This window comes from Heterodontus francisci, chromosome 22 (assembly GCF_036365525.1).
Source record: "Heterodontus francisci isolate sHetFra1 chromosome 22, sHetFra1.hap1, whole genome shotgun sequence".
NCBI classification, from domain to species: domain Eukaryota; kingdom Metazoa; phylum Chordata; class Chondrichthyes; order Heterodontiformes; family Heterodontidae; genus Heterodontus; species Heterodontus francisci.
The window spans coordinates 76,860,292-76,876,895 of record NC_090392.1 but is presented as its reverse complement, the minus strand read 5'-3'; the positions used below and the strand labels follow the sequence as shown (position 1 = coordinate 76,876,895).

The window sequence follows — 16,604 nt, the reverse complement described above, 5'->3', positions numbered from 1 at the left end:
CACCATCCCCCTTTTCACTTGCTCAAAGCCTATTACATTTCTAACCTTTCCCAGTTCAGATAAAAGGTCACAGACCTGAAGCGTTAACTCTGTTTTCTCTCTCCACAGATGCTGCCAAACCTGCTGAGTATTTCCAGCACTTCCTGATTTTATTTCCCATTTCCAGCATCCACAGTATTTTGCTTTTACTAAAGCAAGTGATTTGTTGTGGTAGGTGGTTTGGAGCAGCTGTCATACAACATGGAAGTGTGGCAATTGACACAATAATGTATCATGTCAGTCCACTTGCCCTTCTGATAACGCAAGTAGCTGATTTCTTATGGCTGTGTTCAGTGCCGCTATTCTTCGTGTAAGGGTATATTTTCTGATTGGTGAAGTTCAGCTATGAATACTTCATAAGCTCATATTAATTCTTCTCTGTTAATTTTAAGGCAGGTATGAAAAAGTTTATCTTTGGCACTTGTACTTAAAGTATGTCAGCCAGCAAATGTATCCCATAATTTGTTTATATCTCACATTGGTACACGTTTAAAGTTAAATGTAAGATTATTTCACTCGGTTTCAGAAGATAAATTGTACACAAAGATGTAAATTTGAAGTGACAATTAAATTGAGGTGAGCACTGTTTGCCACTCTTGAGTTATATTCTGCAAGAAGTGAAGAAAATAAATGAGTAGCAGCTGTTGTCTATAATATAAATAGTCTCATGTTGAACCGATAGCATTGCAGTAACTTCTTAATCTCTTTGAATTTGTAGACGGGCAACCAGCATGGACCTTCCAATGGCCATGCGATTCAGGCACTTGAAAAAGACTTCAAAGGAAGCAGTTGGTGTCTACAGGTAAGAGAGAAAGCGTACCCAGTTTATAGTGGTGCTTTAAGCTGCCAGTAGAATGGTGAACAAACTTGCTCCATTATGTTGTATTAATGCCAGCTCCTCACAAAATTATAATTTGTTCTGTTGGATTTACATCAACCTGAAATATGTCACAGTCTGCAAAAAGAAAGATCAAATCAATAAAGGGAGATTTTTTTTAATGAAGCTTTCTCTAAGACCTTTTCCAAACTCTAGGCTCAGCCAACCAGATAGTAGCTCCAGAAAGATGTAGTTCAGCATGGAATGAGAACTTAATTTGCCGGGCACAACCTTTTAACTACATTAATATAAAAGCAAAATACTTGCGGATGCTGGAAATCTGAAATAAAAACAAAGTGCTGGAAAAACTCAGCAGGTCTGGCAGCATCTGTGGAGAGAGAAGCAGAGTTAACGTTTCAGGTCTGTGACCCTTCTTCAGAACTGCCAGATATCAGAAATGTAAAAGATTTTAAGCTAGTAAAGCGGGGATGGGGCAAGAGATAACAAAAGAGAAGGTATTGATAGGACATGGTCACAGAATAGCTGACCAGAAGGTCATGGAGCAAATGCAAACAATATGTTCATGGTGTGCTGAAAGACAAAGCATTAATACAGATAGGGTGTTAAGGGACTGAAAACTGAACAGCCACAAGCACGAAGATGAAAACAAAAACGTGGGTAGGCACGGTAGAAACAAACCGAACAAACTAAAATAAAATAAACACTAAAAATAAAAGAAAAAATAATTAAAGGTAAAAGTAAAATGGGGGGCCTGTCATGCTCTGAAATTATTGAACTCAGTGTTCAGTCCGGCAGGCTGTAGCCTGCCTAATCAGTAAATGAAATGCTGTTCCTCGAGCTTGCGTTGATGTTAGTTGGAACACTGCAGCAATCCCAGGACAGAGCTGTGAGCATGAGAGCAGGGGTATGTGTTGAAATGGCCGGCAACTGGAAACTCGGGGTCATGCTTGCGGACTGAGCGGAGGTGTTTCGCAAATCGGTCACCCAGTCTCCGTTTGGCCTCCCCAATGTAGAGGAGACCACATTGTGAGCAGCGAATACAGTATACTACATTGAATGCCTCCAGCATTCTCCCTCTACCTGGACCCCTCCCTCTGGCCTCTTACCCGCTCTTGCTTTTTTCATTGAAAACTGTTGGCGAGCCATTGGTCATCTCAATTTCTCTGCCCCCCCCCCCTCACTCACTCTAACCTGTCCTCCTCTGAACTTGCCGCACTCTGTACTCTTGGGTCTATCCCCGACATTGTCATAAACCTGCAGACAAGGTTGGTGCTGTTGTTGTATGGCGTAATGACCTCTACCTTGTAAAGGCTCAGCGTCAACTCTCAGACACTTCTTCCTACTTCCCCCTGGACCATGACCCCACCACCGAACATCAAGCGACTGTACACAGGACTGTCACTGACCTCATCTCTTCTGCAGATCTTCTCTCTACAGCTTCCAACCTCATAGTCCCGCAACCCCGGACAGCCCACTTCTACCTCCTTCCCAAAATCCACAAACAGAACTGTCCCAGCAGACCCATTGTTTCAGCCTGTTCCTGCCCCACTGAACTTATTTCTTCTTATCGTGACTCTATCTTTTCTCTCCTGGTTCAGTTTCTTCCCACCTACATCCACGACTCTTCTGACGCCCTACGTCATTTTGACAAATTCCAGTTTCCTGGCCCCAACCGCCTTCTCTTCACTATGGACGTCCAATCTCTCTGCACCTCCATCCCTCACCAGGACAGTCTGAGGGCTCTCCGCTTACTCATTGAGCAGAGGCCCAATCAATCCTCATCCACCGCCACCCTCCTCCACCTGGCTGAACTTGTTCTCACATTGAACAACTTCTCCTTCAACTCCACTCACTTCCTTCAAGTAAAAGGTGTTGCTATGGGTACCCGCATGGGCTCTAGTTATGCCTGTCTTTTTGTGGGATATGTCAAACATTCCTTGTTCCAGTCCTACTCAGACCCCCTCCCTCAACACTTTTTCTGGTATATTGATGACTGTATCAGTGCTGTTTCCTGCTCCCGCCCCAAACTGGAAAACTTTATCAACTTTGCTTCTAATTTCCACCCTCCTCTCACCTTTACATGGTCCATCTCCGACACTTCACTTCCCTTCCTTGACTTCTCTATCTCCATCTCTGGAGATAGGCTGCCTACTAATATTCATTTATAAGCCCACCGACTCCCACAGCTACCTCGACTACACTTCTTCACACCCTGCCTCCTGTAAGGACTCCATTCCATTCTCCCAGTTTCTCCGTCTCCGATGCATCTGCTCTGATGATGCTGCCTTCCATGACAGCGCTTCTGATATGTCTTCCTATTTCCTCAACCGAGGATTCCCCCCCTCCCCCCCACTGTGGTTGACAGGGCCCTAAACCGTGTCCGGCCCATTTCCCGCACCTCTATCCTCACCCCTTCCCTTCCCTCCCAGAACCGCGACAGTGTTCCCCTTGTCCTCACTTTCCACCCCATCAGCCTCCATATCCAACGGATCATCCTCCACCATTTCCGCCGCCTCCAGCGTGATGCCACTACCAGTCGCATCTTCCCCTGTCAGCATTCCGAAGGGGTCGTTCCCTCCGTGACACCCTGGTCCACTCTTCCATTACCCCCACTACCTCGTCCCCTTCCCACGGCACCTTCCCCTGCAAGCACAGGAGGTTTAGTACCTGCCCATTTACCTCCTCTCTCCCCACTATCCCAGGTCCCAAACGCTCCTTTCAGGTGAAGCAGTGATTTACTTGTACTTCTTTCAATTTAGTATGCTGTATTCGCTGCTCACAATGTGGTCTCCTCTACGTTGGGGTGACTGCTTTGCGGAACACCTCCGCTCAATCCGAAAGCATGACCCCGAGCTTCCGGTTGCTGGCCATTTCAACACACCCCCCGCTCTCGTGCTCACATCTCTGTCCTGGGATTGCTGCAGTGTTCCAGTGAACATCAACGCAAGCTCGAGGAACAGCATCTCATTTCCTGATTAGGCACACCACAGCCAGCTGGACTGAACATTGAGTTCAATAATTTCAGAGCATGACGGGCCCCCCATTTTACTTTTATCTTTCGTTATTTTTTATTTTTTGTGTTTATTTTAGTTTGTTCAGTTTGTTTCTGCTGTGCCTACCCATGTTTTGTTTTCATGTTTGTGCTTGTGGCTGTTCAGTTTTCAGTCCATTAATACCCTATCTGTACTAATGCTTTGTCTTTCAGCACACCATTAACATATTGTTTGCATTTGCTCCGTGACCTTATGGTCAGCTATTCTGTGACCTTGTCCTATCTACACCTTCTCCTTTGTTATCTCTTGCCCCACCCCCGCTTTACTTGCTTATAACCTTTTCTTCTTTCTTTCTTTCTTTCTTTGGCCTCCTTGTCTCGAGAGACAATGCCAGTTCTGATGAAGGGTCACTGACCTGAAACGTTAACTCTGCTTCTCTCTCCACAGATGCTGCCAGACCTGCTGAGTTTTTCCAGCACTTTCTACCTTTAACTACCTGTTACTTAAATGCGAAATATAAAGCTGCAATAATGAAAAAAATATGGTGGAACAGTTTCAGTTTCCCAAATGACCACCTACTTTTTTATGCACTGCAGCAATGCTCAAAACTCCAGAGCCATGTAAGTATATTGGGTCCATGCTTTGAGTTGGTGCACTGTGCAAAGTAAATCATTATGTGGACAGTACTACCTATCTAGGAATCTTTTTTATGTAAGTTGCCAGTTCCCAGTGTATATCCTGATACCATCTTTCTAGGTGCATATCTAAATGATTATCCATTTATTTGTTTATTGGAGGGTCCCCTGTGCAAAACCAGCTCAGTTTTCATTCTGCTTGGCCATTTCAATCTTTGAACTTGTGTTTGTTGGGCTCTGACTGGAAGTTACCAAAATTAATTTAATTTCGGACCCTTAACAGTTGCCAGCAGAGAGAAAACTTGAGGCTGGGTTTAAACTGGATTTTAAGCAGTAAAAGGGCAAGGTTATGAAACACAAAAAGCCCTATCAAAGAGAGGAGCTATCGGAGCCTAAGAAAATCCAGAGTGAAAAAAGACCATTAAATCCATCACTCGCACTCCATCCTGAGACCTGTCCACCTTAGGGAACTAATTTCCTTAATGTTATGAAGACAGGAATCCATCTTCCCTGATCACCCAGTAGGTAACTTTGATGTTCAATATAGAACTCTAATTAATACAAATGAGGTACCAGCCCCAATCTGTCCGAATTAGCAGATTAGACATAACGAGTATGGTCCGAAATGGGTTATCAAATTTATCAGCAGTGAAATACAGAGGAAGAACAGCCACTATAATAATTCTTATTCAATGCCAATATCCCAAGAATTAATGTAAAAATAAACTACAGGGAGAAAGATGAAGTGTTTACTGGGATAAATATAGTAACATGTAGAAATATATTAAAATGGTGGTGAGAGGGGCTAGCAGAAACACGAGATAAAATCATAGTTGCAGATGTAAAAGGTAACAAGAAATTCTTCTAGTACTTTAACAGTAAGATGGCTGTCTGAAAAGATACAAGAATCGTAAAAGATGCAAGCAGGCTTGGAGCAGATGGTGAGCAGTAGACCATTAATATCCTTAATGAATACTTCCTCCAAGTACATGAGCAACATGCCTTCCCTAAGTATCAATAACCTAAGTAGAATTAATGACTGATATGAATGAGCTGGAAGCCACAGAAAGGCTAAAAATGTTCAAAACAGATAAAGCCCCCATGGGTAAATTGTATTTATCGACCTATTAATCTGCAATCCCAGTTAAAATCAAGGAATTGATTATCAGGAATAAACTTGAGGATTATTTATGTCGCAGTGACATATTAAACAGAAGTCAGCTTGGATTTAGAAGGAAAAGATCCTGTCTGACTGACTAGGTTGGCTTTTTATTGAGGAAGTGCCATCATATGTGGAATATGACATGGTGTACCAGACTTTCAAAAACTATTTCTAAAATTCCACATTGAAGGCAAGTACTTGCGGTCAAAGCTTTGGTGGTTCAGGGTATCCCTTAGGAATAGATAAAGCATTGTCTGAGGGGTAGAAAGCAGCATTAATTCTCAGGAATTATGTCAGGCTATATCTGGATTCAGAAATTCAACGTAAATTGGTTAAATTTGCAAAAATTGCCAAGCTAGGAGGGCAGGTGATGCTGAGGGAGTAGCTCAGGAAATATAAAATTTGAACAAAATAATTACATGAGCAGAGCTGTGGCAGATGGAATATAATCCCGACAAGTTTAAATACTGCACACAAAAAGGGAAAATGGGCATCATACATACACCATGAATGGTGTTGAAATAGTATACATTGTGAGGTATTTAAGGATGTTAAATTAACAGGACAGGTAACATTGCCACCCACTGTAGAGCAACAATCAACAAAGCAAACAGAATGCTGAATTATTTAACCAAATCAGTAGTGTACAGGTCAGAGGAGGTCTTGCTCAAACTGTATTATGCACAAGTCAGATTGCATCGTGAGTTCTGAGTCCATTTCTGGTCACGCAATCACAAAGAAGACATTCAGCACCGGAGACAGTTCAGAGAAGAACTACAAAGCTGATGCCTGGTGTCAGAGGTATGAAAAAAGATGGGAGATATTTGGGCTTTTACGCTTTGAAAGGAAGAAACTGAAGTGATCTTATGGAGGTGTCTACAAGATATGGAAAAGTAAATTTGGAAAATTATTTTAAGTTAAATTGAGAGAGCAGGACTGGGATTATTAGTTCAAACTATGCAAAGTCAAACTTAGAACTGATATCATGAAGTTCGTCTTGACACAAAAGCCGATCAATACAGGGGGCTGAATGTTATCAGCACGCTGTGCTCCACGGTGGCGTGCTGTGAAAGTCACAGCCTTCCGACACGGAGGTGCCGCCGCACAGCCCCCACGATATTACGTGGGGGGCAGATTTAAATGCAGAGGGCGGAGCGGCTGCCCCCAATGACTTACAGGGGGGCGGCCACCCCGGCATCGGTGTCCCGCATTTCCACCATTTTTTAAAGGGCTCAAGCCCTTAGAAGAAATTTGAATTTTTAAAGGCACAGTGTTTAACATTTCAATTAAAAAATTAACTAAAAGCAGGAGGCCTCCCCCCCCCCCCCCCCCCCACAATGGTTATGCCAGACCTGAACTTCTCTTCCCCACCCCCCCAGCCTTCTCACAGTTGCCCTTCAGCCCCTTCCCACCATCCCCACAACCAATAAAGTGTTTTCCCTGCTCCCCCACCCCTCCCACCCTGACAATTTTATTATTTCCCCCTCCCCATCAGTGCCTCGCCTCAGAACTCCATACGGAGTTCCGAATGCACATGAGTTACAATTGCCCGTAAGATTGGCGCAGGACAGCTGCCGCCAGCAGGTAAGTACATTTGTATCTTATTTATGTTAATTTAAATATATAGATGAAGGCCCGCCACCAAGTGGCTGGGGGGCCGCACTGAGGTCCCCCTCGCCGCCGGTAATGTGCGGTGGGCCCTTCTTGACGTCAGGGGTCGAGATGGGCCTCTCCCTGCAGAATCTCACGGGCTCCTCCTGCCACAACCCATGGCGTCGAAGGGCTGGTAAAATTCAACCCTCGAAATTACGACTAAAATAACCTTGGCATAAACTCTAGAATTCCCGAAGAAAATATTAGATGTCCTAGTTGGGCAAATGAGGGGTTTTCTGGATGGATGAAGCAAATTGGGTTGAGTTGCCTTCCTCATCTGTAATTACCTTTTAATCACCACTTGAGAATTAGCTTCAGTGCCTCTGAGCTGAGGAGTGAAAAAGTAAGCAACGTCCCTGTTGGTCACTGTTCAGCAGCTCTCTCTGGAGGGGTTTGTATGAATGTCAGATGAGGACTGGATTGAGCCCAGCTGCGATGCGCTGATTGTTGAATAGCCTGCCAACGTTTGCTGCCGAGGCTAACACACAGGATGGCCATTCACCATATGATCCAGTGCCGTCTCCTTTTATCATGTGTGAGGGATTTTTCAATAGATTATGTGCTGTTGTATATTTTCACTCAAAGTCAATATTAGTTTTCATTCTGACCCTAGAAAGAAACCTTTTTAAAATCTTCATACTCGCTTTATGTAAATGCATTCAATTCTGCAGGCTGACGTGCTGCTTCTGAGCAAGTGTCCATGAGGTGAGCAAGACCAGCCTGCATAGGTCTCTGCAGTGAAACAATTGAACCTCAACAACTTGTCTTTCTGTAGCGCTTTAACATAGTAAAACATTCCAAGGGGCTTCACATGAGCATGATCAAACAAAGTTTGGCACTGAGCCACAGCAGATATTAGGGAAGATGACGAAAGCTTGGTCAAAGAAGTAGGTTTTAAAGAATAGTCTAAAAGGAGTGAGTGGTAGAGAGGAGGAGAAGTTTAGGGAGAGGATTGCAGGTTTGAGGGCCAAGGCAGTGAAGGCAGGGCCACCAGTGGTGAAGCGATTAAAATTGGGGGTGCTCAGGAGGCCAGAATTGGAGGGGTGTACATATCTCAGAGGGCTGTAAGTCTGGAAGAGATGACCGAGATGGGAAGGGGTGAGGCCCTTGAAAACAAGGATGAGAATTTTAAAATCAAGACATTGCTTAACCAGGAGTCAATGTAGGCCAGCAAACACAAGTGTGATGAGTGAACCGGACTTGGTGTGAGGTAGGACACAGTGAGCAGAGTTTTGGGTTACCTCAATTTTATGGATGGTAGAAGTAGGGAGGCTGGCCAGGGGTGTGTTGGAATAGCTGAGGGTGGCAAGGGCGCAGAATATACTCTGGGTGGGGCCTTCAATGACCATCACCGAGTGGCTTGGTAGCACCACTACTGACCGAGCTGGCTGAGTCCTGAAGGACATAGCTGCTAGACTGGGTCTGCGGCAGGTGGTGAGGGAAAAACATACTTGACCTCATCCTCACCAATCTACCTGCCGCTGATGCATTGGTCCATGACAGTATTGGTAGGAGTGGCAACCGCACAGTCCTTGTGGAGACAAAGTCCTGTCTTTACTTTGAGGCTACCCTCCATCGTGTTGTGTGGCACTACCACTGTGCTAAATGGGATAGATGTCAAACAGATCGAGCAATGCAAAACTGGGCTTCCATGAGGTGTTGGTGGGCCATCAGGAGCAGAATTGCACTCAACCACAATCTGTAACCTCATGGTCCGGCATATCCCCACTCTACCATTACCATCAAGCCGAGGGACCAACCCTGGTTCAATGAAGAGTGCAGGAGGGCATGCCAGGAGCAGCACCAGGCATACTTCAAAATGAGGTGTCATCCTGGTGAAGCTACAACACAGGACTACAGGCATGTCAAACAGCGTAAGCAGCATGCGATAGACAGAGCTAAGTGATCCCATAACCAACGGATCAGATCTAAGTTCTGCAGTCCTGCCACATCCCGTCGTGAATGGTGGTGTAAAATTAAATAACTAACTGGAGGAGGTGGCTCCAAAAATATCCCATCCTCAATGATGGGGGAGCCCAGCACATCAGTGCAAAAAATAAGGCTGAAGCACTTGTAACAATCTTCAGCCAGAAGTGCCGAGTGGATGATCGATCTCAGCCCCGTCCTGAAGTCCCTAGCATCACAGATGCCAGTCTTCAGCCAATTCGATTCACTGCATGTTATATCAAGAAACAACTGAAGGCACTGGATACTGCAAAGGCTGTGGGCCTTGACAACATTCCGGCAATAGTACTGAAGACCTGTGTTCTAGAACTTGCCATGCCCCGAGCCAAGCTGTTCCAGTGCAGCTACAACACTGGCATCTACCCGGCAATGTAGAAAATTGCCCAGGTATGTCCTGTACACAAAAAGCAGGACAAGTCCAACCCGTACAATTACTGCCCCATTAGTCTACTGTCAATCAGCAAAGTGATGGAAAGTGTTATCGACAGTGCTGTCAAGCAGCGCTTGCTTAGCAATAATATGCTCAGTGACGCTCAATTTGGGTTTCATCTGGGCCACTCAGCTCCTGACCTTATTACAGCCTTAGTTCAAATATGGACAAAAGAACTGAACTTGAGGCGAGGTGAGAGCGACTGCCTTTGACATCAAAGCAGCATTTGACTGAGTATGGCATCAAGGGGCCCGAGCAAAACTGCAGTCAATGGGAATCGGGGGAAACCCTCTGCTGGTTGGAGTCATACCTAGCGCAAAGTAAGATGGTTGTGGTTGTTGGAGGTCAATCATCTCAGCTCCAGGACATCACTGCAGGAGTTCCTCAGGGTAGTGTCCTAGGCCCAACCATCTTCAGCTGCTTCATCAATGACCTTCCTTCAATCATAAGGTCAGAAGTGGGGATGTTCGCTGATGATTGCCCAATGTTCAGCACCATTCGTGACTCCTCAGGTACTGAAGCAGTCCATGTAGAAATGCAGCAAGATCTGGACAATATCGAGGCTTGGGCTGATAAGTGGCAAGTGAAATTTATGCCAGGCAATGACCATCTCCAACAAGAGAGAATCTAACCATCTTCCCTTGATGTTCAATGGCATTACCATCGCTGAATCCCCCACTATCAACATCCTAGAGGTTACCATTGACCAGAAACTGAACTGGAGTAGCCATATAAATACCGTGGCTATAAGAGCAAGTCAGAGACTAGGTTACCTGAGGCAAGTAACTCACCACCTGACTCCCCAAAGTCTGTCCACTATCTGCAAAGCACAAGTCAGGATTGTGATGGAATACTCTCCACTTGCCTGGATGGTTGCAGCTTCAACAGCACTCAAGAAGTTCTACACCATCCAGGACAAAGCCGCACACTTGATTGGTACCCTATCCACAAACATTCACTCCCTCTACCACAGACGCGCAGTGGCAGCAGTGTGTACAAGATGCACTGCAGCAAGGCTGCTTCAACAGCACCTTCCAAACCCGTGACCTTTACCACCTCGAAGGACAAGGGCAGCAGATGCATGGGAACACCAGCACCTGCAAGTTCCCCCCCCCCCAATCCTGACTTGGAACTATATCGCCGTTCCTTCATTGTCGCTGGGTCAAAATCCTGGAACTTCCTTCCTAACAGCACTTTGGGCTTACCTAGCCCACGTGGACGACAGTGCTTCAAGAAGGCAGCTCATCACCACCTTCTCGAGGGCAATTAGGGATGGGCAATAAATGCTGGCCTAGCTAGCGAAGCCCATATCCCATGAATGAATTAAAAAAAAGCTGAGCTCCACACAACTTCATTCGACTGTGAAGTAATCAGGTTAGGGGGAGGAGTTGCGAGCATTCTTGGGTAGCAATTGTGCTGTGCAGCATCAGTAACATATGAGGTAAATAGTTTGTATGCAATTTGTCTGTCAGCTAGTGTGAAAAAGGTAACCCATTCAAACAGGTTAATATTCTTAAAATAGCAAAGGAATGGATTTCGTGTTAGTTATTACAGCAGAATTTCAACCCAGCCAAAAGTAAAACTGATGTGATGTCATGAGTTTGATGTTCATAATGAAGGATTTAATCAATTTCTCTCTCTTTCCCTCTCTCTCTTTCCCTCTGTCTCTTTCCCCCCCCCCCCCCCCCCGTCTCTCTCTCTCTCTCTTTCCCTTCCACCCTTCCCATCTTTGTAAATGCTGTAGGTCACCAATCCATGGACGGGGCCTTTTCTGTAAGCGAAACATTGATGCAGGTGAGATGGTCATCGAATATTCGGGTAATGTCATTCGATCTGTCCTCACAGACAAACGAGAGAAATATTATGACAGCAAGGTGAGTTTCTAGTGCAGGTTTATGCTAGATTATAACCACAGGTGCTGGGATAGCCATCGTGGGAATCACTGATGTTATTTCTCCGCCGTTTAATGAAACCTTTCCGAAATAACGTGATCTTTGTGGCATCAGCGACGCACCGGCTTCCTTGTGACATAAAACAGCTTATCTGCTTGCGTTGTTTAACTTGCAGCAACTTTGCAATTCATTTAAAAACTGGTTTGCGTGCGTGCTTTTTTGTCTGTTGTATTTTCAACGTACAGGGAATCAGTTGAACGTAACCAATTTGGTTGTCGAACTGGTGGTCCATTTAAAAACTGGGCAATTCTGGAGAGGCTTTATCTATCTTCAGATGCTGGATCACCTGCTGTGCAATTCCTATTTTTCTTACTGTCTAAATAGAGTATGTTAGTACAGTTTATTGTTTTGGCTACTACTTTAAATTTCCTTTTGGTGTTTCTGCTATCCTGAACTCAAGTGGTGCATGCATATGCTGTTTTGCCACTGAAACAGCCAAATAAGCAATCAGATTTGGGCTGTCGCGTGTTAGAATACCTTGTAACAGGTTTTCTAACTCTGGCCTGACTGCACTCAGTTGCAGAAACTTGTATAAAATTGCCAAACTTCATGGGACTTCGAATTTCGACATGCAGAGTTCACAACTCTAGTTTTCCCAAGTGATGATTTTCATTAATCAATTAACTGACAGATTGTAGTAGAGCAAGAGATCTCGTAAACTTCAAAATCAATCCCTCTATTAATGTCCAAAATGTCTTGTGTGTAATGCACATTGAGAATAAGTGTCACATTTTCCCCTGGACACTTTGCTGATAATGCCCTTGTTGATATAAACTGAGTATCTTTCAACTCAGTGAGAAACATCACAGGCTATAAAAACCTGTGACTAGGGCATATCCGTCACTTTCTGCATTATGCTTTCAAGTATAAAAAGAGAGATAGAAAGCCAGTCCGCTGCTCGATTTTCTGGTATTGATGATTTGGTGTCACCTGAAGGCCAGGAGTTGGGGAATTTGAGCAGCTGCCAACCTAGAGAGTTTTCACACAGCTGTCAGCCCCTGATTGGCCTAGAATTTGCCTGTTTAGATGATTACTGCAGAGACTAATTGATCAGGCACCTTAGGGGGACAAAATAGGTTAAACAGCAGCATTCTTAGCATCATGCTCCAGACCCTGGACTAACTGTGAGTAACACCATAGATCAATTAGCTATGCATTTTTAAAATTCTTGTACCTGTATTCGTTGAATAAAATTTTATTTAAAAAGTGCTTGAATGGCTTTTGCTTGCTTCTGTAGTTTTGCCTGCTTTACGGGAATGAAAATGAAACTGTGTTCACCTTATGGTGTCATATTAGTAACAAACTAATTTCACTGGGGAAGGGGTTGTGGTTAGTGGTTGTGATTTGGAATGGAAATGTATATCATTAAATCACACCAGTTATCCCTTAATTAATCAGGAAAAATGCCCTGGCAAGCCAATTAAATGATTAACATAATTTTTTTAATGGAGTTGATTCTACTTATTTAGTCAGTTTAATCAGGTTATATTGTACATTTCACAGGCTTGCGCAAACACTCCATTTCATTTCGAAACATCAGATCGCCACTTGAGTCCGTTACACCAGTGATGTGTTCTGGTTCTTACCCCTTGCAAAACCTCATGGTTGATGTTTGGATCATTTTCTTTCTTGGCTTATGTTCTTCAGGTAGTGGTGAAAGGCAGAGTGACTCGTGGTTGTATGCGTGCAATAGCAAAACCACTTTTTTGTTAAAATTATCATTATATAGAATTTACAGCACAAACAGGCCATTTGGCCCAACTGGTCCATGCTAGTCTTTATGCTCCACTCGAGCATTCTCCCACCCCTCTTCATCTAACCCTACCAGCATAACCTATTCTTTTCTCCCTATTTATTTCTGTTTATCTAGCTTCCCATTATATACATATATGCTATTTGCATCAATTACTCCTTCTGGTAGTGAGTTCCATATTCTAACCACTCTGGGTAAAGAAATGGCCCTTGAATTCCCTGTTGGAATTATTAATGACTATCTTAGGTTTATGGACCCTGGTTTTGGACTCCCCACAAGTAGCAGCAGCATCTGTACATGTACCCTATCATAATCTTAAAGACCTTGATCAGGTCACCAGACCACCCCCCAGCCTTCCCTTTTTTTTTGGATAAAGAGTCTCAGCCTAGTACCAGAGAGAAGGCAGAGGAGGATACACATTTACCACTGTGCTATTCGGGTTTTTCCCTGTTAACGCAGACACATGTTGGAGTCCCAGGCTGTTCAATCTTCCCTGATAAGTTATACCTATCAGTTCTGGTATTATCCTTGTAAATCCCTTTTGCACCTTCTCCAGTGCCTCTGAATCCTTATTCTAATATGTTAGATCTCCGAGTGGACCACATGGTGTTTTACTGTACCATACAGAACCTGAGGTTCTGGGCTTGGCTGAGGCAACGGTTGGGCTGCTACAATTGGTTTCATGATCCCTAGGCTATGAATGAGAAGAGTCTGCCAGGGCTGCTGCTTCAGAGCAAACTGGAAATTACACTATTTGAATATTGGGTGAGAGCAGTGTCAAACTTGGCTACAATTCTGTTTTTGAGTCAAGTGCCTTGGTGTCTAGGGTATGCACTTGGGCAAGATAACGGAGGGCTGCTATGCCCATGAAACTGTACCCCAGCAAGAGTCATTGTCTTTGGGAAGGTGAGGGGAGCCTGTAGGTCAGACGAACATGAACTTATTAATTTTCTTTTTCCACTCTGTTTCCTTTTTCTTTTACGAACAGGGGATCGGTTGCTACATGTTCCGTATTGATGATTACGAGGTTGTGGATGCCACAATGCACGGAAATGCGGCGCGTTTCATCAACCACTCCTGTGAACCCAACTGCTACTCGCGGGTGATAAACGTGGATGGGCAGAAACACATTGTCATATTTGCAGTGCGAAAGATCTACCGCGGTGAAGAGCTCACATATGATTACAAGTTCCCGATCGAAGACGCCAGCAACAAACTTCCGTGTAACTGCGGAGCAAAGAAATGCAGGAAATTCTTGAACTGAGAAAATTAGACTTAACTGGTGAAAAAAACCCTCTTGAGGTGACTGTGCCATGATTTTATGGGATGAATGAAAAATATCCTGGGATGGAAATGGTGGTGAAATTGCATTGCAGTTTGTAACACACAAAATCTTGTTACAGCAGTTTTAAACACTAGAATCATAGAATGGTTTCAGTACAGAAGGAGACCATTCAACCCCTGGAGTCTCTGTCAAATAACTAATGGCAAAAAATGTCGTTCAAATGAATTCATAAATCTCATGGTTTTGTTGCAGCTGTGGTAAAATACGTTGCTAAACAGTGTTAGCTGCTGAGCACTTTCAGAACTTCACCACAGATTGTTAATCGGTTACAGCTCCATTTCCATCACTAAGATGTACCGTTGCATATTTGGGAAGTAGGCATTCTGAGTGAAATGAATTCTTGAGTGCAGCCAACTTCCTAGTCAATTATGGTATCAAGGCAACAACAAAAACTGAAATTCAACCTGAAGTAGCAGGGTTACTTGAGCAGAAGCTCTTAGGTCAAAGAAAGGGTAACATTAAGCGTGAGGGAAATTAATATCTTTGACATCTGTGTGCTGGAAAAGGCAGAGCAATGCAAGGACATCATGCAGTTTTGATCTTTGTGTTATGCAGTTTCTGACCTGGGAGCGATTTGCTTTTAATAATGATTTAAAATGTGAAAAAAGTTATTTTTCAAATCTGTTCTTGCAGTGACAGCCACTCTTCGATAGCAGAGGTACTGTAAGATGGTAACGAAGATGAGCTGTATCGTGACTTTACCCATGCACCGTTGGGAAAAGTCTGTAGTCCCATAAAATCACTTCAATCTGGCAAGTTCCCTCCCCTTTCCAGGAGGCAGTTATCGCATATTTTATTTGATGTTTAAGGCTATGTGATATATATTTTGAACTTAGAGTTTCACTTAGAATGGCAGAATATAGAATTAACACTAACTGGGTAGAAATTCTGCCTGCCACTTGTTTGGATTTCCTTTGTATAATTGTTTATTTTTAATTGCTTCAAAGTAGTACTGCACTTGCTAGTGGACCAGCTAATCAGAGGTAAAATTAGGAGAGCCATAATGGAAGGAAGCAGGGGAAGGAAATAGTAACCAGGGTACACAGAAACTTCACACTGAACTCTCTAGTTGTAGTAAAGCCTGCTAATGTGCACTGAACTCAGTAATCACTGAAAACCCCTTGCTAGTTACACACACGGCTAGTGTTGATATTCACACTATCTGTTTGAAGTGCACTAGTTGTGCAAATGCACTAATGATGTGATAATGGAACTCTAAGCTTAAAATGGCACCCATTTGTTAACAGCGGGGGGGGGGGGGGGAGGGGGGAAAATCACAGTCTGACCCTTTGACTGATGTAGGATGGGGGGGAAGTTGATGTTTCCATATTGATGGGAATTACGTCATAATATCTTGACTCTAAGAGAACACGGGAAAACTATAAGGTAAAACGCTTTGACCTTCCCTTCCTCTTACAATCCATAGACTTCTAAAACCCAAGCTTGACATTACCTAAACAACTGCTCTTTTCAACCTTGTCAGTATCCTGCCAATGGGCTTTACTCCTTCACCTGTGTTTCTATATCCAAAAGAAAAGCACGCACCTCTAGAATATTGTTTGCAATTCTTGAAAATGTATTCACATTGGAGAAGTAGGTGGAAAGATATCATTGAACATCCAGCCAAAAGATCATAGTTTAGACTTAAATTTTTATCAACTTTTCATGTTTTAATCTTCCTGTAAATGAATCTCTACCTGAGGAGCCATTATAGTGGATCAAAATTGAAAATGAGGGCATTTGATCACAATGTGGTAGTTTTGTATTCGACCATGAGTGAACTTCCAACCTAAAACTGGGGAGCCTAGAAGTTGCTGTGGATGTGTAAGAATGCTTAAC

At 43.8% G+C, this 16,604-nt stretch overlaps 1 protein-coding gene and 1 long non-coding RNA gene across 4 annotated transcripts in view; one reads left to right on the top strand and one right to left on the bottom strand.

Moving 5' to 3' along the window:
• Positions 1-16,031, top strand: part of kmt2a (lysine (K)-specific methyltransferase 2A) — a 143,151-nt gene extending 127,120 nt beyond the window's left edge. For 2 of the 3 annotated variants that reach the window (XM_068054097.1, XM_068054096.1), the window contains exons 34-36: positions 758-841; positions 11,460-11,589; positions 14,409-16,031. In XM_068054097.1, the coding sequence (XP_067910198.1) occupies positions 758-841; positions 11,460-11,589; positions 14,409-14,684 (490 nt within the window). In that variant the 3' untranslated portion in view covers positions 14,685-16,031. The remainder of the gene's footprint in view (positions 1-757; positions 842-11,459; positions 11,590-14,408) is intronic. The other variant, XM_068054098.1, reaches the window with a different exon arrangement.
• LOC137381468 (uncharacterized) overlaps positions 1-16,604 on the bottom strand; it is a 59,412-nt gene that overhangs the window by 1,040 nt on the left and 41,768 nt on the right. The window lies entirely within an intron of this gene.